At 36.7% G+C, this 23820-nt stretch overlaps 1 protein-coding gene across 1 annotated transcript in view; it reads left to right on the forward strand.

Annotated features, from left to right (window-relative positions):
- LOC143234281 (insulin-like growth factor 2 mRNA-binding protein 1) overlaps positions 1-23400 on the forward strand; it is a 106744-nt gene extending 83344 nt beyond the window's left edge. The window contains exon 13 of the mRNA XM_076471526.1: positions 23259-23400. Within this exon, the coding sequence (XP_076327641.1) occupies positions 23259-23279 (21 nt within the window). The 3' untranslated portion in view covers positions 23280-23400. The remainder of the gene's footprint in view (positions 1-23258) is intronic.
- Positions 23401-23820: the final 420 nt, after the last annotated feature.

Genomic DNA, 23820 nt, shown 5'->3' on the forward strand with positions numbered 1-23820 from the left:
CTTAATAATAGCGAAACAAACCAACCAATAGTAACGTGCTATGGTTTCAGGCTAACCGGAAACATAGCTAGTGTTGTACTACAAATTACAGACGACATAAAAGATGGTCAAATTACCGATTTTTTATGGGAGTAGAGATTACCTTGACACATGTAAACAAGTATTACTTACAAAAGTTTTGGACATTTCTCGCTTACCAAAGTATTCCCCACCAGGCCAGCGGTAGTTTTACTGACTTACGGCGCTACAAAAGTCCGGGACTCGATTCCCGTGTTTGAGAGAACGGAGATAGTCTAGTGTGTAGCTTTGTGCTCTAAAACAAACAGGCAATCACCAAAATATAAATCACATCTTTTTCTGTCTCATTATTAAAAAAAGGTGAGTGGAAAATAGAAAAACAAAGAGTTAGTGGCGGATCCAGAGAAGGGAGTCAGAGGATCTGTCCCCCTGGTAACATTATCAAATTCGTATGTTGCTGAAAAGCCCCCCACCTTCCATAAGATTACTGGCCGGCTCCTTTCGATCAACTCCGAATTCGCCACTAAAGGTATCAGATGCACAATAAAACAATATAAGCTCTTGTCGAAGTTCTGGCGTTTTGGTTTGCAACGTGTTCAAGGTGTTTTTTATGGTTTTGCCTTTAGTTCATCGGGCCACGTGCGTGAAATAAACTGAGAAAGAAATAATAGAGAATAAGTTCAATCAGACTGTTACCTGTGGTATCTGCACGTGCACGTTGTCTCTCGTATTTCTTAACGAGAGAGAGTGTAGACGCTGTGTTCCCAAACAGATGTTATATTGAACATAATTCAAATTATTAACCAGAATTTTTTATAACTTCACGAGCTATGGTTGCTAGCATTTTATTCATAAAACAAATGTAATATCAATAGTTTAATATAAAAGTTGTAGCGAATGAAAATTACGTAGTGGACAATGCCTTTTGTCATATGAAAACATTCTGTGTTAATTACCAGTTTGAATTACATAACATTTGTTACATTATATGAAAGGGCTCGGCATGGCCAGGTGGTTAAGGTATTCGACTCGTAATCCGAGAGTTGCAGTTTAGAATTTCCGTCACGCCAAGCATGTTCGCCCGTTAAGCCGTGGAGGCGTTATAAAGTAACGGTCAATCCCACTATTCGTTGGTAAAAGACTAGCCCAAAAGTTGGCGGTGGGTGGTAATGACTAGGTGCCTTCCATCTAGTCTTACACTGCTAAATTAGGGACAGCTAGCGCAGATAGCACTCGCTTAGCTTTTCGCGAAATTACAAAAAACAAAACGAACATTTATTTTGTTATACAAACTAGAAGTTGACATAATAGTTTCATGTAACGTAACGCGTATTATGTAGAACAATATAGTAATTCACATGGCTAGTTTCTTACAGTTTAACGTGTATTGCCGTTCAACCCAGTTTTTGGCATAAATATTTTCCTACAGCGTAACGTGTTCTGTCAAACAGCTTAATAATTAACAGGTATTTTCTTGTGGTATAACGTGTATTCTGTTATGCAATCTAGAAAGTAACAGATATTTTGTTGTATTATAACGTATATTAAAATACAGCCTTGCAATTCACAGATATTTTGTGTCATACACTCTATCAATTGACCCACGTGCTTATATATAGTGTAGCATGTGTTCTGTAATACAAGTTAGTGACTGACAGAGATGGTTTCATATGATTGGTACACGAGGGTTATCTGCGCTAGCCGTCCCTAATTTAGCAGTGTAAGACTAGAGGGAAAGAAGCTAGCCTTCACCACCCACCGCCAACTCTTGGGCTACTCTTTTCGTTATGAGAACCATTATAACGCCCTCATGGCTGTAAGGACAAGCATGTATGGGGGAGATGGGGATTCGAACTCACGACACACAGATTGAAACTCGAATACTTTAACTATGCAGCTCACAATAATATGGATAGACGAGGCTGCTGAATTAGGTTTTATTACAAAAGCCAATATGGAGCATTCTTACTATGTACCTGAATAATTGTTCTATCATTTTGAAGATTGGATCAGAAGTAACAAGACTGTAGTAAACGGTGAACGTGACATGCTTTATTATATATAAAAATACAGTTAGATGTTAAATAACTTACTGTAAGTAATCAAGTAACCAGATAAAACTGGAAACACTCTCATTTGTAGGTTTTTTGTTTTTTTTTGTAAGAGAAAATCTATAATTGTGGTGTCAGAAATTTCCGTGGTAAAATTAATCTCGTTTAATTCGTTTAAAATATTCTTATTTCTGTTTTTAGGGTTAAGTACGTTATATTAAAATGATTTGGAAGTTATATGACTACAATAACAGGTATCACGATGTGATGGTATAGAATGTATCAGAAGTTCATTTTGAAATCGTTTGTTATTACGTAGGTAATGTGATACCGCTGAAAATCGAACTCTTTCTGGGAAGAGTTTGTTAAGCCTTTTCCGATGTATGATATTCATATACTCAGCTCATATAGATGCATTCAGATCAGGGTTTTAGAATTTACAAGACAGGGATATCTCTTTTATTTCATGACATTGGAAAATAAAGGAATATGGATCAACTTAGGGTGCTAAGACTGTCCGAAAGGAGACGTGCAACAAGTCGTATTTTAGTCCTGGTAAGCAAATTCAGACGTTTCCTACCAGTTGAGAATCCAAGAACACAAACGTCGGTGACAGAAGCTGGTCCAGGAGACAGTACTCAACATAATTAAGAATGATTTTTGTCTGGAAACGAAGCCAACAAAGTAATACGGAATTCCCAGGATAAGGTTTTTAGTCATAACTCCTGTTTAACCTTTGCATGTTCAAATAAGTGGAGAATGAAATGGGTTTTCATGCAAAGAAATACCGGTCAAATCGTTGGAATCAGCATCTGTGGATTTCTGTGCAATTGTACTGCTGAAATGGATGCTGAGAAACCCTCGTAGGTGTACACTAGGCTAATTCTTGAAAGCATATCTAGCGACGTGGACTGTACAGATGGGTGAGGCTCCAAAAATCGTTTGAATACAACTTAATCAGCCCTCAGTATACGTTCTACTTTATCTGTACTATTTTCTCCTGAGTAGCAATATGTCTAAAAGTGTAATAGAAATCACCCTAAGCCAGAATTCAATTTTACATTTTATAGATTTGTAACAATATAAGTGCATTGTTTTAAAAATAAGGTAGTTTACTATACATTTTGCTTGTCGATCTCACAGAGAAATACTATATTATGTTAAAATGGAATGAGTAGACAAAGCTTTAAGTTTTTTTTATTAATATACTTCCGAAAGGAACTTTAAGTTGTCAAACAACTAGCAAACCAAAAAAAAAGCACACCAGCAAGGCTATTTTTAAATGGAATTTTTAAAATCCATCCCACGGGCACTTTCGCGCTTCAACAGTTCTCTAACGTTTTAAGTTCATAGTCTACCTGAAATGTTTTGTTATCTCGGCGGATGAATAAATTGAGGACTGTTTAGACACCCCCTTTGAACTGTAAAACTACATGCTGGAGAAAGTATACCCTCTTATACTGGATGCATTCTCCAGATATAAGGATTCACGTACACCTCCTACCTGCTTCTGTAGTTGAGTATTTTAAAGTCTGAAATCTGGGGTTTATAATGGGACTTTTGACAAAGGCACATTCCCTGAAGGAAGTGTATAGACGCATACAGATTGAGAACCTCTGTTCTATAAGATTCCAGATAATAATTTATCGGTGGACTGCTAAAGGGTTCAAAAATGACGACAAATCTCACCCATCGTTGTACCTGGATATAGTCGGCCCCTCATAAAGGCAGGGATAAATAGTCTTTCACACTCGAAGTTTTTAGGCTATTTAAGCACAGCCTTTGGTTTCAGAAAGCAGGGACAAAGTGGCACATCATTTTGAAATGTAAAAGCCATTTAATAACACGATATCTGTCAGTTCACGTGAGAAATGTAGAACCAGTAAATAGGGGAAAAACACTGAATGAATGTGGGGTACGCACCAAAGTAAATACGTCATACACGTATCTGTTACATTGTTGACATAAGACACAATATATAATATACTGTATACGTCATATAAATTATCCACTAATCTATTTATATCATACACAATACTTAATATACTATACGTGTGTATGATATAAATTGTCCACCACGTTAAATATATAGAACACAATAAAGCATTACAATGTATACATCAATTAATTGCCTATGACATACATCATATAAAATACCCAATACATTGTATACACTCCGTATATCTTCTTCATGTTCCATGTACGCTGTAAATTACTTACTTAGCTCGGGTTAACTTTAGTATCATGAAGGTGAAACATTTATATTTAGTAATTAATTTGATTACATCACGTTTTGTATCATTGCACTTTTTTTGTTGTTGGGAACTGAGTTTATGAAAGTCGTTTTCCAAACAGCTGCGCGGACTTGACCTAAGTACTTAAAAAAGTGCATTCTTTGGGTTGCTTGAAGAACACCCTGTCTGAGTGCACAGATGATCACGAGGTACAATTCCCCGAATTCTGTGGTGTTTTAATATAAAAGTTTCGAAAACAAGTGGATTGCGTTTGTTATGCCTTAAGCCGCCTCACCTTAACAGACACCTGTTCTGAGTCAGCCATTTCCCACAGTACTGTTACTAAAAGTAACAGCCGATCGATAACTTATGATTCAAAGATAAACGTAAAGTAGCGGTACTTTAACAACTGGTAACTGCAAAGGCTGTTGAACAACAACCTGTGGAAAGAAATAGGAGTCTAGAACGCTCAGTTTAATATGAAAATAAGTCACATTACAAACATTCAGTTTCAGATATAATATGGATCGACTAGTCTTTATGCGAAGTATTCAAGAAGGCATATATTTATAATATTTATATGCAAGATTAATTCTATATGAATTTTATTTCATAAGTTATCAGTAAATATTTTATCGTGAAATTGTAATCTTCTAACAACCGGCATGGCCAGAGGAAGAGATATTATCAAATAAGTACACAGTCACAAGCATATTTAAGTCACAATTCAAACGATATACGTCACCATTAGCAACATACGAATACAATTAAAACTTGTAATTTTTTCCCTTGTTTTCTACTTATGAAGGCCCGACATGGTCAGGTGGTTAAGGCAATCGACTCGTAATCTGAGGGTCGCGGATTTGAATCCCCGTCGCACCAAACATGCTCGCTCTTTTAGCTGTGGGAGCGTTATAAGTGACGGTCAATCCTACTATTTGTTAATAAAAAGAGTAGCTCAAGAGTCGGTGTTGGGTGGTGATGACTAGCTGCCTTCCCTCTAGTCTCACAATGCTAAATTAGGGACGGCTAGCGCAGATAGCCCTCGTGTAGCTTTGGGCGAAATTCAAAACAAACAATCTACTTGCGACATGAAACTTGATCTCCACGTAAAGGCTTTATGAAATACTATTAATGCAGTCTGATATTATCCTTAGATAAAATAATTTCAATAAATTTATGATTTCCTACTAATACCATTATTTCCAGCGATGTGATTACGTTATCATCACTTATTTAAATAACAATGATACGAGTCATTGTGCTCAATAGCGTCAAACGGATTACATTTAAGGGTAACTTCTTTCTCCTATTTATATATGTTTAAGGCTTGCAGGCGGTACTTTAATTGTATTTAAGGATTACTACTTTCCCTATGTATGTGTTTGGCCTGGCATGGCCAAGCGCGTAAGGCGTGCGACTCGTAGTCTGAGAGTCGCGGGTTTGCGCCCGCGTCGCGCCAAACATGCTCGCCCTCCCAGCCGTGGGGGCGTTATAATGTGACGGTCAATCCCACTATTCGTTGGTAAAAGAGTAGCCCAAGAGTTGGCGGTGGGTGGTGATGACTAGCTGCCTTCCCTGCTAAATTAGGGATGGCTCGGTGCAGTGCATTTAACCTACTCACTTAAATACTTGTTGAAGAATTCGCAAGCGCTTGCGGCCCTATGTTCCTAGATGGAATCTAATAGTGATAACTAACTAACTATTGTTATGAAGATGGAATATAAGTACACTTGAAGCTGTCAATCTGAGAAATGTATGTTATATTACACGTCTTAATATGTAATTTATATAATGAAACAGGTTATATGGACATCATGAATGACGTATTAGAAGAGCAAACACCTGTACAAAGATGTGTAATTCAGCATTTCACTGTCACAATTAAAACATATATAATGTTAAAATATAACATCAAATTATTATAAATAACATTTGTATCTTTATATCAGTTTATAGTACACATTAAATACTTGGTTGGTCCTCCTCATTCTCCAATACCCTCTGCAAAGTGGCATAGCATGCTGTCAATGATATTATTGATGTAAGCGACCATGATGCCATCTCAATTTGTCACTAGAAGGCGCTGCAACTCAACTACAGTAGCCGGCTCAGTTCTGCCCAACAGTTCTTAAAAGGATTACACTCTGGAGAGTTTGCTGGCCATGACAATCTTGTAACGTCCTCCTGGTCGAAATAATCTTGTACTATACGCTCACTGTGGGCAGAGAAATTGTCCTTTAGGAACACAAAGTTGTTGCTGGACCTTGCTCTAGTATATTACAAAAATCTCGTATTTGTGTGACACCTATATGAGGCGGCATTGTCGTTTCTTTGAGGATATGAAGAGTAATTTTTCCACCATGATGAATAGTTGCCAAAACATGTACTGCACCACCTCCTGTGCGTTCAATGTGAGAAAGACATCCTTCCCTTATCTGTTATCTGGCAAGCGATGAACACGAATCCCACTATCAGCTTTAAAAAGTCGGAAACAGAACGAGTCTGAAAATTCAATATGTCGTCAATGTCATAGCTATAATAAGTTGTTATGCTTTATAGCCCAAGTAACACGGTGACGGAAATGATCTCTGGTTAACACTTCTTTCCACCTTGATCTATTAATCTGATCAAAACAAGGTTATTTCAGGCAGGAGTTTTTTTTTTGCATCTAGCAGTAGATTTTCCAGGAACAACGTTTTTCGTGATCTGATGGCGTTTCAGGATTCTGAATACAGTACACTGGGGGCACCCTACTGTCCAGGCAATGTCCATTTGCTTCATACGATTTCTAGACAGTCGAATAGTTTAACGTCCTTTAACCTTTAGCGTGTGACAAGGCATGGCAATTCACGAAGTACAAAGAAATTGTCTAAACAAAGTCTTGAAATGTTTTGAAAAATATTATACCAAACGTCCACCCCATAATGTTATCCGGTGGGTCAGCATTACGTCTACTGACTTACAACGCTAAAATTCGGGCTTAGATTTCTCGTTACGGTTTATTTGGTTTGATTTGTTTTGAATATCGCGCAAAGCTACACGAGGGCTATCTACGCTAGCCGTCCCTAATTTAGCAGTGTAAGACTAGAGGGAAGGCAGCTAGTCTTCATTACCCACCGCCAACTCTCGGGCTACTCTTTTACCAATGAATAGTGGGATAACCCGTTATATTAACGCCCCCACGGCTGAAAGGGCGAGCGTGTTTGGTGTGACGGGGATTCGAATATGCGACCCTCAAATTACGAGTCGAACGCTTTAACTCACCTGGCCATGGCGGGCCACCTCATGTAAAGTCTGAATAATAATTCGAAGTTGTAAGGCTAGATGAGGAATGATGATAATTTACTTTCCATTTTGTGATAACCGTAACATATGATCATGTTCATATAAGCGAGGTGTGACAAGAATGCAATTGTAATATCTATACTCTTTCTATTGTTTGTTGAATTTCGTCACACGATGGCTACCTGTACTAGATGTCCCAAGTTTCGAAGGGACGGACTAGCGGGAGTCAGTACCACCCACTGCCAATTATTGGCCTACTTTTACTCCAAAGAAAAGTGGGACTGACTATGACATTGTAACGCCCTACAGCTGAAAGGACGAACGCTTTTAGTTACGGGATTGGAACTCGTGGCCTGTAGATTGAGAGTCGAAAAGTGAAGGATTAGGCCTAACAAAGGTTGGTACGATCTTTTTTTTTGTCACGAACTTTCATCACTGGCTTTGACGTCTTGTTTCTTTCAACTAGAGCACGAGTCAATAGTATCATTCTTTGGCTCATGAATACAGTTTAATTTCATTATAAATAAGTTAAAGTCTGACGCACGTGCAAGCAATGCGTAGTCACCCAGATTGAGGACAAAAGCGAGAAGGCAGGTGCAACTAAACAACCTTCTTATTTTTCAGGGCGCGAATAATTGGCCATTGAGAACCAAACACCGTCTCAGATTAAACTCAGCTGTATAACAGCAGTGGTTAGAATATATGTAGTTTACAATCGTTCATGGGAAGACTGAAGTACTGGGTTCAAGGTGAGGCTGTAATGATCTGCATTAGAAAGTTTGGAAATTTCGTGGGCAAAGGAAAAATAACCTCTTATTATAATACATCTTCTCACAAGCATTCCGCTTGAACAAATTATTCAAATGTTCCTTAATAAAAACAATTACCTACTACAAGAACAACAGTTTTTTTTGTTTTTTGTTTTGAATTTCGCGCATAGCTACACGAGGGCTATCTGTGCTAACCGTTTCTAATTTAGCAGTGCCAGACTAGAGGGAAGGCAGCTAGTCATCACCACCCACCGCCAACTCTTGGGCTACTCTTTTACTAGCGAATAGTGGAATTGACCGACACATTATAACGCTACCACTGCTGTAAGGACGAGCATGCTTGGTGTGATGGGGATTCGAATCTGCGACCTTCAGGTTACGAGTGGAGCATTCTAACCCCCCAGCCATGCCAGGCCTATCATATAACTGCCAACAATTCTATATGAGATGTGAAGTGTGCTAGGAAGTTTAAGAAAACAACAAACTGTTATCATGATAGATATATATTAATGAAAGCTTTATTAATTTCACACTTCTAATGAAGGGTAACCACTCTAAGTTATATTGCTATTTATGTGAGTTTGTGAGTATTATTGATAGCAAAATCACATCAGAATACTTTGCTTTACCGCTGTCTTACCGGAAGACTATATGCAATTAAAAACCAACCAAACAAACATTAGATTCCACTTCTAACTAGGGAAAACTATGTTATATGGTATTCTTATGTTCTTAACTTGTAAGGATTATAACATATGTTATATGGTATTCTTATGTTCTTAACTTGTAAGGATTAGAACATATTGTTTCATCAATTGGGCACCGTTGGTGTTAATGGCATTTGTTTGCTTCTGTTTAAGATTATTACATTAAGAAAATATATATGCAAAAACGGCTCGTTTGGGTTGAGTAAATTTTTTACGTAGAGGAGTGAACCTGATGATGACCGAAGAAAGTCGAAACGTTGTTCGCTCTTCTATGTAAAATATTTTCTCAACCCAAACGAGCCGTTTTTGCATATATATTTCTCTGCAAGTTGGTTTTCAGCGACATCACTGATTATTACATTAAGAGGTTTGCTCTTAGCGCCACCTACACCACTACCTGCCCACCTGCGGTCTTGCGTGCCGTGTACCCCTGTAGGAGCACTTGAGACGAAATCACGAAATCTGTTAATGCTGTAATTTCAATTTTCGTTGGTTTTAGCTAATCATAATGAATCACCACGATATATGGTTGTGGATTTCAGTAACTATTGGCTTATAATTATGATAAAAAACAGTAACATTAGTTTTCATGTATTTTCCGTGAAAGATGAACAGTTTCTTCAAACAATGGTTGATAGATGCAAAAGACCACACAGTTACGATCCAGTGAAGGAGAACGGTCATGAATGTTTGCACCACTTTAGTTGTGGTGATCCACAGAGAGATTTCAAAACGGAGAGTCGTGGTTGCACCGCTTTAGTTGTGATGATCCACAGAGAGATTTCAAAACGGAGAGTCGTGGTTACACCGCTTTAGTTGTGATGATCCACAGAGAGATTTCAAAACGGAGAGTCGTGGTTGCACCGCTTTAGTTGTGATGATCCACAGAGAGATTTCAAAACGGAGCGTCGTGGTTGTACCGCTTTAGTTGTGATGGTCCACAGAGAGATTTCAAAACGGAAAGTCGTGGTTGTATCGCTTTAGTTGTGATGATCCACAGAGAGATTTCAAAACGGAGAGTCGTGGTTGCACCGCTTTAGTTGTGATGATCCACAGAGAGATTTCAAAACGGAAAGTCGTGGTTGTATCGCTTTAGTTGTGATGATCCACAGAGAGATTTCAAAACGGAGAGTCGTGGTTGCACCGCTAAACATTAAAAAAAAAACCTGTTTTTTTTTTCGCCATTCTCGAGTGCAAGAAATGTAGTTGATAATGAAGTGCTGCCGAGTGAACAACATGTACAAACTAGTAAAGAAATAGTTTATAAATCGTATCATTGTTCATCATCATGTTTTGGGTTATGAGATAGGAACTAATATTGATACAAGTGATGAAAGTTTTTCGGTTTCAACTGAGAACAATTCAGTAATGTGACTTGAAACTGACATTCAAAACCTGAGAAAGGGTTGTCTGAGGAACAAATGGATTAAAGTCCCCTGATTTTTTTTTCATGTTGTTTTCTGAAAACAATGGGACGAGTGGTCACAAGTTTAAGATTAGTAAAAGACAGGTTAGCCGCCTATCAAGAAAATGTTAGTTTCATGAGTGACTAGTGAAGTAGTGGTGGTTAGCATTTTGCAAGGTTTTAACCAAGGGGAGGGGGGGGAATTTACGATTGCTTGAAAAATAAAGAATATATTTAAAGTTTTACTTTTCTCAAAGAGGGGTGTGGAAGCACGGGCGTCCGCGAAGGGAGACAAGATGAGGAACTTGTCCCTACCATAACTGTGTCTTTATTCATTCAGTTTATCTATATAATTTTTTAAAATTCAATTGACAGTTTCATACGACATTGCCCCCTTCCCCTTTCTGGAAAAATTTTCTGCTGACGTCCATGTTTGGAAGGGCAACATTGAAAGACCAACTCATCTCTTGTTTTTATGTTAAACAAAGCTAGAGGGAGATTGTTCAGTCATGTTTCACTTGTGTCTAACAAGAAACAATTTTGTTTTTTAGAAAACCCATTCCACCTTACAGGTTAGAATAGAAACCATTATAATAAGATGTTTGACGGAGAATGTGTTACTGAGTTGAACTAAATTCTGGCGTGACCAAATTTTGTTGAGATCACCAGAACTGGCAAAAATATCCTTAAAATATTTTAGATGCCCTACATGTCAATATTTTATCCACACACAACATCAGAGATACCGTCATTGCACTCACTGAGGAATGATACCCTATGACGCCACTCTCAAACTGACCAGAAATATATTCCGATCTGTAGCGACAGCAGTGAAAGCTCATACTTGTTACCGGTCTTCCTTTCTTTAATGAATATAACTCTTGAGAATAACTTTTTTTAGACGAGCTGATTCAGTCAGATACAAACTCTGGCTATTTGAAGACTGAGAGTTTTGACTTACTGCAGGTTTTAACTAGCAGTATATTGTTAACTGTGGGGGCGTTATAATGTGACGGTCAATCCCACTATTCGTTGGTAAAAGAGTAGCCCAAGAGTTGGCGGTGGGTGGTGATGACTAGCTGCCTTCCCTCTAGTCTCACACTACTAAATTAGGGACGGCTCGGTGCAGTGGGCTAACAACCTACTCACTTAAATACCTGTTGAAGAATCCGCAAGCGATTGCGGCCCTATGTTCCTTGATGGAATCAAATGGTGAATGAATGAATGAATGTATATTATTAACTAATTATGTCTAATTAATAAGTTGCGCTTCTAAAATATAGTTTTTTCTCCACAATGTCTTATTAATGTGATTCAAAATCAATTTAATTATAAATTCATGCTATTTTAATCTTTTTAAGTAGTTTATTGTAAACTTATTTTTACTAAAACGAAACTGTTTTAAAGCCCATGTTCTTGACTTCACGACGCATGTTGTGTTTAAAAAGAATACTTTTTGTCTTTACATGCTGATATATCTATATTCGATTTTTAGATAAATAGAACGAACCTAATATCTCTTTGTTAAAATTAATCCACATGATGTTATCAATCCACTTTGTTTCAGCTTTCCTAATTAAGTAATTTATTCATTTTGTAATTCCATGGCATCAGAACTAAACGCCCCTGCTAGTACAACGGTAAGTTTCCGGATTTACAACGCTAAAATCAGGGGGCAATTCCCCTCGATGGGCTCAGCAGATAGCCCGATGTGGCTTTGCTATAAGAAAAACACAAATTCAAAACTAAACGGTAGCGTATCAGAAATCACTCTATACTTAGCATTGTTATTCGTCTCCCTGTGAATCAGAGTAAGCTTATAATTTACAATGCTGTAATTTGGGGATTAATTTCTGTGACCTATCAGAGCACAAGCATCATATTATGTAGCTCTACGTTAATACCAATTACAATTACGATTTTGAACAAAAAAAAAAGTTTCAGTTGCGGGACTTCTTTTGTTTTAGCGCCATCTACCGGGAAATATATTAATAATAGGGTAGTTAGAAATGAAAATTAGAGCTTGCTTACTAATCTGATTACTGAGACAAAACCTTATTTAAGAATTTTTTAAATTCATTTTAATACATGACGCCTTATTGCATCTCATATATATAAGCCTAGCAATAAATTATTCAAAAATAAAAAATATTCTAGTAAATATATTTATTTGTCAACTCTGGAATGGAATTTTATAATCTTAAATATGTTTAAAAAAAACAACAACAACAAAAGTTTATCCACTTAAACTTACAGGCAAGTTTTCAACGGCACAGCTAGTTTTACAGGTGAATATCTTATAACCAATTGCACACTAGGAAAACCCCTGTACTAGGTATTATAATGACACCATATTCTTTATCATTGTAGAATGAGGCCCGGCATGGCCTAGCGCGTTAAGGCGTGCGCTTCGTAATCTGAGGGTCGCGGGTTCGCGCCCGAGTCGTGCCAAACATGCTCGCCCTCCCAGCCGTGGGGGCGTTATAATGTGACGGTCAATACCACTATTCGTTGGTAAAAGAGTAGCCCAAGAGTTGGCGGTGGGTGGTGATGACTAGCTGCCTTCCCTCTAGTCTTACACTGCTAAATTAGGGACGGCTAGCTCGAGTTGCTTTGTGCGAAATTCCAAAACAAACAAACATTGTAGAATATTGAGGAAGTATCACAGAAACAAAACAAACTCAGCTGAAATAGAATCGTTTAAATTAAAACAACAATGATGATTATTGTTATAAGGTCCCAATGCTAATTAAAATTAAATAGAACGTTATTAAATGTCTGAGTCTCGCAAGCTAAATTAACCACTGCAGGATAATGATAATGAACAAGTGCGATAAGATAATCGAATTGAGTTGTTTTCATACGACCTACGAGCGCATCGATTATCATGGACCACGATATTCTGATAACAGCAATCTCAAGGAATTGCATAAAACTTTTAACAGAACGTCCAGGAAAAAAAACAAACAACATTAAATAGTAATGATATAGTTCAAGCAACGTTAAAAATAAAACATCTTTACCACTAATTACTAAGGTGGTTAAGTCACTCGACTCGCACCCGCGGTTTCGAATCCTCATTATATGCTCGTCCTTTCAGCCGTGGGGGCGTTATAATTTAACGGTCAAACACATTGTTCTTTAGTAGAAAGAGTAGCTCAAGAGTTGGCTGTGGATGGTGATGACTAGCTGCCTTCCGTTTAGTATTACACTGCTAAATTAAGGACGGCTAGCACAGATAGTCCTCGTGTAGCTTTGCACGAAATTCAAAAACCGAACCGTATGTAACAATGTACAAAACATATATGTTAGGCTTAGAAGAAAACAAAACAAACCTGCTCTAAATGGCCTGTTTGTAAATATTATTATTCTTTTGGTAGCCCAGAACAAAAACGATTTGATGTCTTACACCAAACATTTGTTTAGAACATTAGATAATATTACACCAAACCTTTGTTTAGAACATTAGATAATATTACACCAAACCTTTGTTTAGAACATTAGATAATATTGTTGTTGTTTTGAGTAAAGCACAAAGCTACACAATGGGCTATCTGTGCTCTGCCTACTACGGGTATCGAAACCCGGTGTTTAGCTTTGTAAGTCCGCAGACATACTGCTGTGTCACTGGGGGGCTTAAATAATATACTGCAAAGGTTGCAGAGGTATTACAATGTCATTTTGTTTCTTCTGTGTTTTACATAAGATAAAAAGATCACAATTCTAGTGTAAACGATGTTATCAAATACCTCTTGAAGCTAGCTTTTTTACACATATTCGGCGTTCCTTTAAAAAGCTTACTTGCAGAGTGAAACAGGAGTTACCAGCCAATAACAGATAAGAATAAACGATTGTAGTACGTAAATTCTCAATGCTTTGTACACTATATAACCGGTGTGTTTAGGGAGTCAATCTATATATTATGCATGAAGTGAAGCAATAAGAAAAATAGTACACAAAATGTTAAATTTTATTTCATACATTCCTAGAATAATTACTTTAAAAACACGAATGTTTATTTAAAGTGATTGTTTTAGACGTATGTTTTATTTCAAAAGGCTGCTTTTTTAATATTTGTAAAATATTATAGTGAGGGTTGTGTCTTAGTCTAAGCATACATTTACCCATTGTTATGCAACACATATATAGAAGTTAGTTATACAGAAACTATAAATGTTTACCATATTCTCAAACAAATTTTCATGACAATCTCCAGCTGCAGCTTAACATTTTATATCTTGAACTAATGCGATCAAATAGTCAATAGCTACATTAAATCATCATGAACCGTATGAGCTAGTTAAATTATCTATGTTTATTATCATTATAATGTACAAAGTTAGCTATCATATCAAGTAATCCTTTGCTCAGAGTTGAAAATAAAAAAGTCAACACACAAAACAAATAAAAATTAGGAATTAAAAACTTGCCACTAGGGTTCGTATACTGTAGATACTGACTATCCATAACTTCATACTTCTAAATTTTCAATTTTTCATTTATCTTGTAATACATAGTACTATAGTAGAGGTTAACCAGCTGATGAATCAGACAGACCTGTGCCACATATTTGTTATTTTATATAGTTAACGTATTTTATTGTGAAAAGCACAGCAGATTTTTTGAATCTGTCAAGTATGATATTTTGTTTTTCAAACAATATACCTCGACGTTTGATGTAGTGTAACGACTGAATATATGTTTTTATTTGAAATCTTTATTTCTTTTGTATCAGTTTTGCTTTGAGGCTGACGAATTTCAGCAAAATAAAGTTATGGTACGTAAAATTTACAAATGTATTTAAATTATTAGAAACAATAAATACAAAATATAATACTTACAAATTACAAATGTTATAGATTATACTTAAACTACAGTGAGCAACGGTGCTTCAGTGGTAGAATACTCTCCTCCCACGCGGGTGACCCGGATTTGATTCCCGGTCGATGCACATTGGTTTGTTCACGCAAAATCAGATATATCTTTGGAAAATTTCACTGTCTATTCATCTGAGAAAATAATGAACCATTTATTGGGTATTGAATTGTAAAAATAAACAATCGCTACAGAGTATTTCGAACAGAAACAGGTTTCATTCACAAAACCTAATTAATTCTAGTTTAATATCTACTTATTTATTAAACATGTTTTTATTTCTTTTAATATTGTTGATTATTAACATAAGTTATATAAAATAAAATACTTATTTCAGTTATATTTGTTTTACTCGTTTTTAATTTATATTAGACGTTTTATTACAATTTTAACAAACCTTCAAAACTGTAACTTACAAAATACAAAGTTAATGTGGTACGTTAGCAAGGCCCGGCATGGCCAGGTGGGTTAAGGTGTTCGACTCGTAATCTGAGGATCGCGGGTTCGAATCCCCGTCGCACCAAACATTCTCGCCCTTTCCGCCGTAAGGGCATTATTATGTGATGGTCAATCCCACTATTCGTCAGTAAAAGAGTAGCCCAAGAGTTGACAGTAGGTGGTGATGACTAGCTGCCTTCTCTCTAGTCTTCACTGCTAAATCAGGGACGGCTATAACAAATAGCCTCGTGTAGCTTTGCGCGAAATTCAAAACAAAAAGATATTAGCAAAAGTGTGTTTATCTGTTGCGGCGCAAAATTGTTTGTGAGTTAAATTCATACGCTTACATTCAAGTGTAATACTAGTTTCTCGCGGCCTGAATTTAGAATTTAAATACTTGGAAGGGTCAGCTTCATTAATGTCTTTCTTCCTCCTGTATTAGTAAGTTACATGGTGTTACTGAACAGGGGCGTAGATTTTTTACATCTGATGGGGGATGATTTTTGCAGCCACTTATGTGGACTGTTCATATTGCAAGTTGGTAATCTCTGATTACGTGAACCTGAAAGCTGTAAACATGCAGTCACAGAGTAATCTTGTTGCCAGATACTTCAAGATTTCCATGTAGGTTTGTTTACGTGAGGTGTTGTGAACAGTTTACAAAATGTTAATAAAATAAAGACAAATGTGTCACAAATTAACTACCACATGAATTTATTCCTGCACACTGCACAGTATAAAAGATGGCTATTATACTTGACAAGGCTACTAATAACTTTCATTGCATGAATTACGTTTTCAAATATTAATAAAATTAGTAATTACCGTTGATAAGTTTATATCTACTGAAAAACTCTTCATGTTGTTTGATAAAAATAATTAAAATGTCTTTGCAAACTCTTGAAAATTACACATCAATACAATGTAGAACATAATTATTCATACTTTTCATTGAAGTAAGATTCATTTAGTCCTCTAGTCTACATGTTCCCAAACGTAGACCTTCTTTGTGATGATCTGTTTATGAATTCTTTCATAAGCTCTTCTATATTTATCTTGTCGACCTCATCTTTGTGAGTGTAAGAAACTGCCACATTGTTGAGGCGACACTGAGACATAGTTGACCTTAACCACGTCTTCATCCGTCTTAATACAGAAAAGCTGCGTTCACATTCGCAGCTGGATACTGGACACACAAGCAAATTTTTCATGAGAAGAAACACTTCACTAAACATCTGCTGGCTTGTTTCATGCATTTTACAGTAAGCATCCTTCGCACCTTTCAGAGATACTGCTTTTGTTGTTCTTTTGAACATGGACAACTGAAACTCGAGCCGTTGTGCAGAGATTTCTGGATAGAAGTTTATAACCGAGTTGCCAATCTTGCCAGATGTGATCATGTTCTCAAGTGCCAGATATTGCCTCAAGTCATTGTTGTCTGCATTGAATCTAGTGGTCAGATGTTCTATGACTGTGTCCACAAATTCAAAGTATTGGCTTCTGTAGTAATCTCTAGCTGTTGCAAAATGGTGTGCTGAGCCATCACCTGTTATCTTTCTGGGGGGGGTCTGCGAATGCGTGGTAGTTCAATAGGCACCAGATCCAGAGAAGTTACCTTTTTCTCAGCTTAATCAAATATCTTGTTGTAATTTTCCTCTGTTCATAATACCTGCAATTGCTCAACTGTCATTGCAGATGCTTCAATCATGCTAGATACTGTCGCTGATTTTGCTTGGAATGCACAGTTTAGTTCCTCTAATGCAACTAATGGATGCTGAACCATCAACAATCCTAAAACTGTCTTTCCTTTATCAAATCTGTCCAGCATACCTCGTGCTTTCACTGCTACATCTAATTTTTCATTTGCTAATTCAGACAAAGAATCAACAATGTCACTGTAGTGATCATTAGCACATGTAATTGCAGATAGATGGCACAACCAGCGTGTTGGACACAGTGGGCGGATGAACTTAACTGGACCATTGTGGCGGTCTGACGATACAATATTTTCAAAGATTGTCTTGTATTTGCCTGTCCTCTGAAGCAAGACACCAAGTTCATGAACCCACTGGATAGAATCTCGAACACATTCACAAGCTTCAACTGCATGTTGCATTATTAAATTAGCCTTGTGTGCTCTGCAGTGAAGAAACAAAGCTGATGGTTGCTTCTCTCTCTTATTTTTGCTTGGCATCAACTGTACGCACCACTCATGTTAGCGGCTCCATCGTAAGTTTGTGCTCTTAATCGTGACAGTGGTAAATTGAGTCTAGTCAGTACATCAAGTATAGTCCAGGATATTGTTTCACCAGTTGTATTGGAAACACTGTACAAACCAAGAAATGTCTCATGGACGTCAAGGTTCTCATCTACGTATCGTACACATATTGCTTCCTGTTCGGCACCTATAACGTCTTGAGTGCCATCAACCATTAATGCAAAGATTTTACTTTGCTGCACTTCGTGTGCTATGTTCCTCAGTATTTGATGGCTGAACATCTCCATTATTTCATTCTGAGCCTGGGGTGATGTGAATGTGGTTTTCTTTGACAAGTAGGCCGTCAACTCAGGATCTTCCTCTTCCAGGAGCTTCATTAACTGCAGGAAGTTCCCCTCCGTATCAGTATGTCCACGTAATGCTAAACCTTGACGCAGTAACAAACATAAACTTCTGAATATTTTGGCTAGACTTCTTTAGCATTCTTCCTGCTGCTTCTTTTTTTCCATCATGAAGCTGGACAGTCACTGGAGTTACATCAAGTGAATCTTCTGGAAATATAGCGAATCTGTGCTGAGAGGAGGATTGGTGGATATAAAGATATACTGCACTGGCCTCTCCAATTTCCCTGTAAAAAGGCCTCTATTTTCCGCCATGGCACAATGAAAGCATATGACTTTTTGAGTCTGATTGTCGAAGTGAAGCCATGGGAACTCATCAAACCACTTGCTCTGGAAGTTGATATTTTGAGATTTTGCTTTCTGTCGTGGTATTAGTTGTGCGTCTGGATGATATGGCTTTCCACACTGTATCTGTGGAGTGTCAGATTTTTCATTACTGCACAAACTTGTTTCACAACTATCTGGTGGTTCATGATGTGCAATAGTTGCACAAGCATTTTCAGACTTGTCCTCTGATGAACATGGTATTTCCTCTCAATGGCAAGTTTCTATTCCTTTGCTTGAGGTTGTTGGATTATCTGTATCTGCATTGTCACTTGTAGTACTAGTAACTGGCTTGCAGAACTGTCTAATATCGGAAAGTTTCATGACTCAACAGGCTAAAATACAGTCTTCATTGAAAAACTCTAACGTACAACGAACGAAGATAGAACAGAATGGAAGTAGGACTGAACTGTACAATGTATTTAAGTCGAACGCGCGAACCTCACAGTGACTACCGAGCCGACTGACCGCCTGGGCATCGCTGGGACAATAATGTGTGCTAGTTACAACACAAGTAATTGCAAGTTTCTCGAAAAGTACTTAAACAATCACAAATATATTATATTCCTGTTAAAGCTCATCAAACACGTTAGGATATAATATCTATAAGCACGTCTATTAAATAAAAACACCTAAACAAAAACTAGCAATACAATTCGAGTAGAGGCTTCAGGCCGTTGAAATCGCTCCTTTTGTGTTCTAATTATACAAGAAAATACAATATTTTTACTATCTATGATAAGAGAATATATTATTCTTTTACTATAAATCACCAGCACTTTATTAGAGGGTGGTGATAATCTGAAATTTCATGGATTAATGAGGGCCACAAACACAGGTCTAATGAGCCCTGTTGTAAAATCGAGGCTCAGACTAAAGGGAGCGGAGGGGAGTGATGTAGGGTGCGTCTGGATCCGAGTGGCCCGAACCTGTCGTTAACTGTACACTAAACATACACTATGGTCAGCGGATTAGGCAGCTAAGGAGAGTAAGGCGTTCGACAATAAAACCGGCTAAACATGCATAAGAACAAATGGTGTCGGAAAACCGCACAATATACACATAAGACTGATGCAGCTACAAGCTACAAATGGCCTGCCAGATCTAGATCACAGGAGTTTACGCTTGGGAGTAATATTTTCGAATTTCATGCTCTGTTCAAATTGTTATGATGAAAATTTTACTTAATCTTATACTAGGTACAAGACTAGGTAGATTCTGTGATAGTGTTTGCAAGCCTTGCATATATACTTAGGCCTACTGACTGATATTTATGAACTATCGCTTAGATCAGAAAGCTTAGAAGCACGCCTATATTAAAGATGTACATTTCGGCGATTGAAAAAGCCTACATCTAGGCCTAATTATGTAATTCGATTGGTAAGAACACGAAAATCACAAAAACAAACACACATTTTGTAGGCCTGTGATGCAATAAAACAATTCAACAGACCAAATTGTAGAGGGGATGATTGTATGCACCATACCCCCCACCTAAAATGAAGGGGGATGTATCCCCGATCTCCCCATGATCTTCTTCCCTATAACTGACGAGGGTTAGATTAAATCGCGCATGTTTCGACCGCGGCACGGCATGGCCAAGCATGTTAAGGCGTGCGACTCGTAATCTGAGGGTCGCGGGTTCGCATCCCCGTCGCGCCAAACATGCTCGTCCTTTCAGCCGTGGGGGCGTTATAATGTGACGGTTAATCCCACTATTCGTTGGTAAAATAGTAGCCCAAGAGTTGGTGGTGGGTGGTGATGACTAGCTGCCTTCCCTCTAGTCTTACACTGCAAAATTATGGACGGCTAGCACAGATAGCCCTCGTGTAGCTTTGCGCGAAATTAAAACAAAACAAACAAAAACAAACAATTTCGACCGCTTTCAGCAGACACATTCGTGTATTGGATACACTGCCGCAAATGTTCGATATTACACAGTTCTGTACGTTACGAACAGTTCATTATGTATCACACACGTTACTAGTTTTAATCCTAATTTGAGAACATTTTACATAAATACATTTTAAATGTTTCCAGCTTACTTTAAAACTAAGGCAGGTTGTTCAGTTTAGCATTAGATGGCGTAACTAACAGTATATTAACTGGCGAGAGTTGTGTGGTTCATTCAAACGGTTTTCGTAGTAGTGATAAGTTCGCCTACTATTCCATTTTTATACCAATTTTTCTTAACGTACAATTGTAATTGTTAGGTGTAATTGTGCATTGATCTGGACGATGTACTAAGTGGTACTTTGTAGGTTGTCGTAAATAATGAGTGTGGTATTGTTTTTAATTTATTTAGCTGTTTAAGTGCTATATTTATCGACGCATATTCGATACACACTGGGCGTATGTATATTTTGTATCTGGTGTGGTTCCATGGTTTTTGCTTGTTATACTTCTTACATAGCATATTCATTTCGAAACATTTATTAATATATTAATAACATGTTTAATCCACGTTAATTTAGAATTAGAAAACCTAACTTCAATTAACATCAGCATTCAGCCTGCTGTTACTGCTTTTAATCTTTATCTTTTGCTGCCATCTAGTAGCAGCTTTACTAAACTCTATGAATAACATCTGAAAAGAGTGACAAATTCCATTCGTCAAAAAACATAACGTCTTTTAAAATTTTTGTAAGATTCGTACAGTTATTAATCCTAAAATTTAGGTCAACATACTGTTCGTTAACTGCATCGAGTTAAAGTGTTTACAATTTTTAATTTAATTTAGTGCTATTTATTTCCAGTGAGACAAGTGAAGTAATATTGAAAAAAAACAAATAAATTCGCTATGGATACGACATTTATATGCTCGCCAACTATAACATATATATACATACAATATATTTGTTTCACTAGTTACCGAAAAATAAAACTTTTCTTCAAGATTTTATTTAGTTTGAAGACGTCAATCTTTTTTAGGTAAATGGAAAATCTATCTAAAAAAGTTTTCATTTTATTTTAATTTTATATTTTAAATTAATTCAATTAATTTAATTAACTGTTTTCATCACTGTAATCTACCTGATTACAGTGATGAAAAATATTAAGAGGCTAAAATTATGTACGAGACCAAATATGCAAACAGATAAATTTCTGTGCAAGCATTATGAAAAACCATGATTTAAAAAAACAACATTTAATTAATTAGCGATCTTGTGAATTAATGGTTGCTATTACTGTTATTTTAGCACAAAACTTCACGACAGCTTACTCTCTCTACCATAAGGGATCGAACCGCTATGGTTCACAGAAAATTGCAATTTTTATTTAGTTTTAAAGTTGCTCACCAGATGACTCGCAAGGTAAAGAATAATATTGACTCGACTGGTTATTAATAAACCAGAATAAATGTTTTTATATTATTCATTAGAAAAACAACAACAACAAAAAACAAACCAGTAACAAATTGGAAGTGAGTTTGTTTTTTCTACTCTCATCAGCGACCAATCATTCACCATCAATCATCGCTAAAAGTGAACTTTACCGCACAAACAGCGAGGAACGTTTTATTAATTTTTTTTTTTTTTATGTGGTCGTAAGTATTTAGTACTGGTTAATATTATAAGGTAGGTAAAACAACAACCTATAGTATGTTTTCACAGCTCGATAAACTTTAATCGTACCCTATCACATATTTGTGTGTGTGTTCGTAATAGAAAATCATATTCCTCTATAAAAATAATAATTTAGTTTTTATCTGGGAAGCAAAATGTGTTTGGACGTTATTAGTGAGTCTTTGTGTCTTCTGCATCACTGTAGCGCTATTTTTACGCTATTATCCGCTTGATTACATTTCTATGTTAAAAAGTTTATATTACTACAAGTTTTTACCTGACTAATCCTCTAATGTACACTTTTAAGGCTCTGGGTGGGGATAAAATTTAGCACTGAGCCGCCAGGGGGCTATAATGTTTATGTTGATGGAGATGAAAGAATACTACAATATATTTATGATGCTTTCGTTGTCGCTCATAAAAATACACACAATATATTAAGTATTTAATATTTTGTGTCAGCTCAAGACGTTTCCGCTAAATATTACCGCACTAAGCCTATTTATCTTAGACCTACTGAACTACAGCACTTCTAATAGAAATAGGAAATTTATTTTATTAGATGGTTCGCTGCTCGTTACTGTGTTGGGGCCGAATATGTGGTAGACAAGTAACTGTTAAATCCCAATATTGGGTCAGACAAAAGTAGCCAAAGTGTGCCATTGACTCACTGTCTTTCGCAATAATCGTTTTAAGTGACAAATTTGAGCGTTAAATACCTTACTATTACTGATTTGTTTTGTAATAAAACTGTTAGTTTGTGCTTTGTGACAGAGACCACGAAAACAACCTTCGTCTGTTGTTTGAACAAGTACAGTTAACTATTTTTTAAAATAATAAAGTAATCGATGAATTATATTTTTACAGGGACAAAAATTACAGTGCTTTTGAAGTTTTTGTTTTTGTCAGTCACTCAATTTCTATTATATCTGATTTTGTTGTTTATTGTTGTTTTTTTTATAGAGGGCGTGGTGCTCAGAATAAAGTTCGCTACATAGCTCCTGGCTTTCAGAAAGTGTACACGTGGGTGTATCCTCGTCTCCTGATGATTGCATAGATGAAAGACACACAAGCAACCAATACCCATTCACATTTAATGGTCTATTGTGGGTTAGCGTTGTCTACTGGCTAGTTAAATAGTATCTCATTTTTTTTCTTAATAAAATACAATGATACGTACAACAAAGCTGTCTGTTTCATTTTCCTTTATATGAGGTTTATCAACCTTTTCTGTGTTTACCTGGAATCAAAAGACCAGAAGTTTGGGTTCCACTCTATCAGTCAAGCCACATAATGAAATCCACTTTTCTTTCCAATAGCTGTTTTCATTAAGATACTGAACTTCTAGGAGAGCTAAATGAATGCTTTGTAATAACCCAACAGATATTGTGAATGTCTATTGTAACGACCACAATAAGCGGTAAAAAGAGTCCTCACATTATATGTGAAACCACGTATTTCGAATAATAATAGAAATAAATCTGTTTGATGGATTACTGAAATGTTCTTTCATTTCACTTTGCAA

The sequence above is a fragment of the Tachypleus tridentatus genome, chromosome 12 (assembly GCF_004210375.1).
Source record: "Tachypleus tridentatus isolate NWPU-2018 chromosome 12, ASM421037v1, whole genome shotgun sequence".
Taxonomy (NCBI): Eukaryota; Metazoa; Arthropoda; class Merostomata; order Xiphosura; family Limulidae; genus Tachypleus; species Tachypleus tridentatus.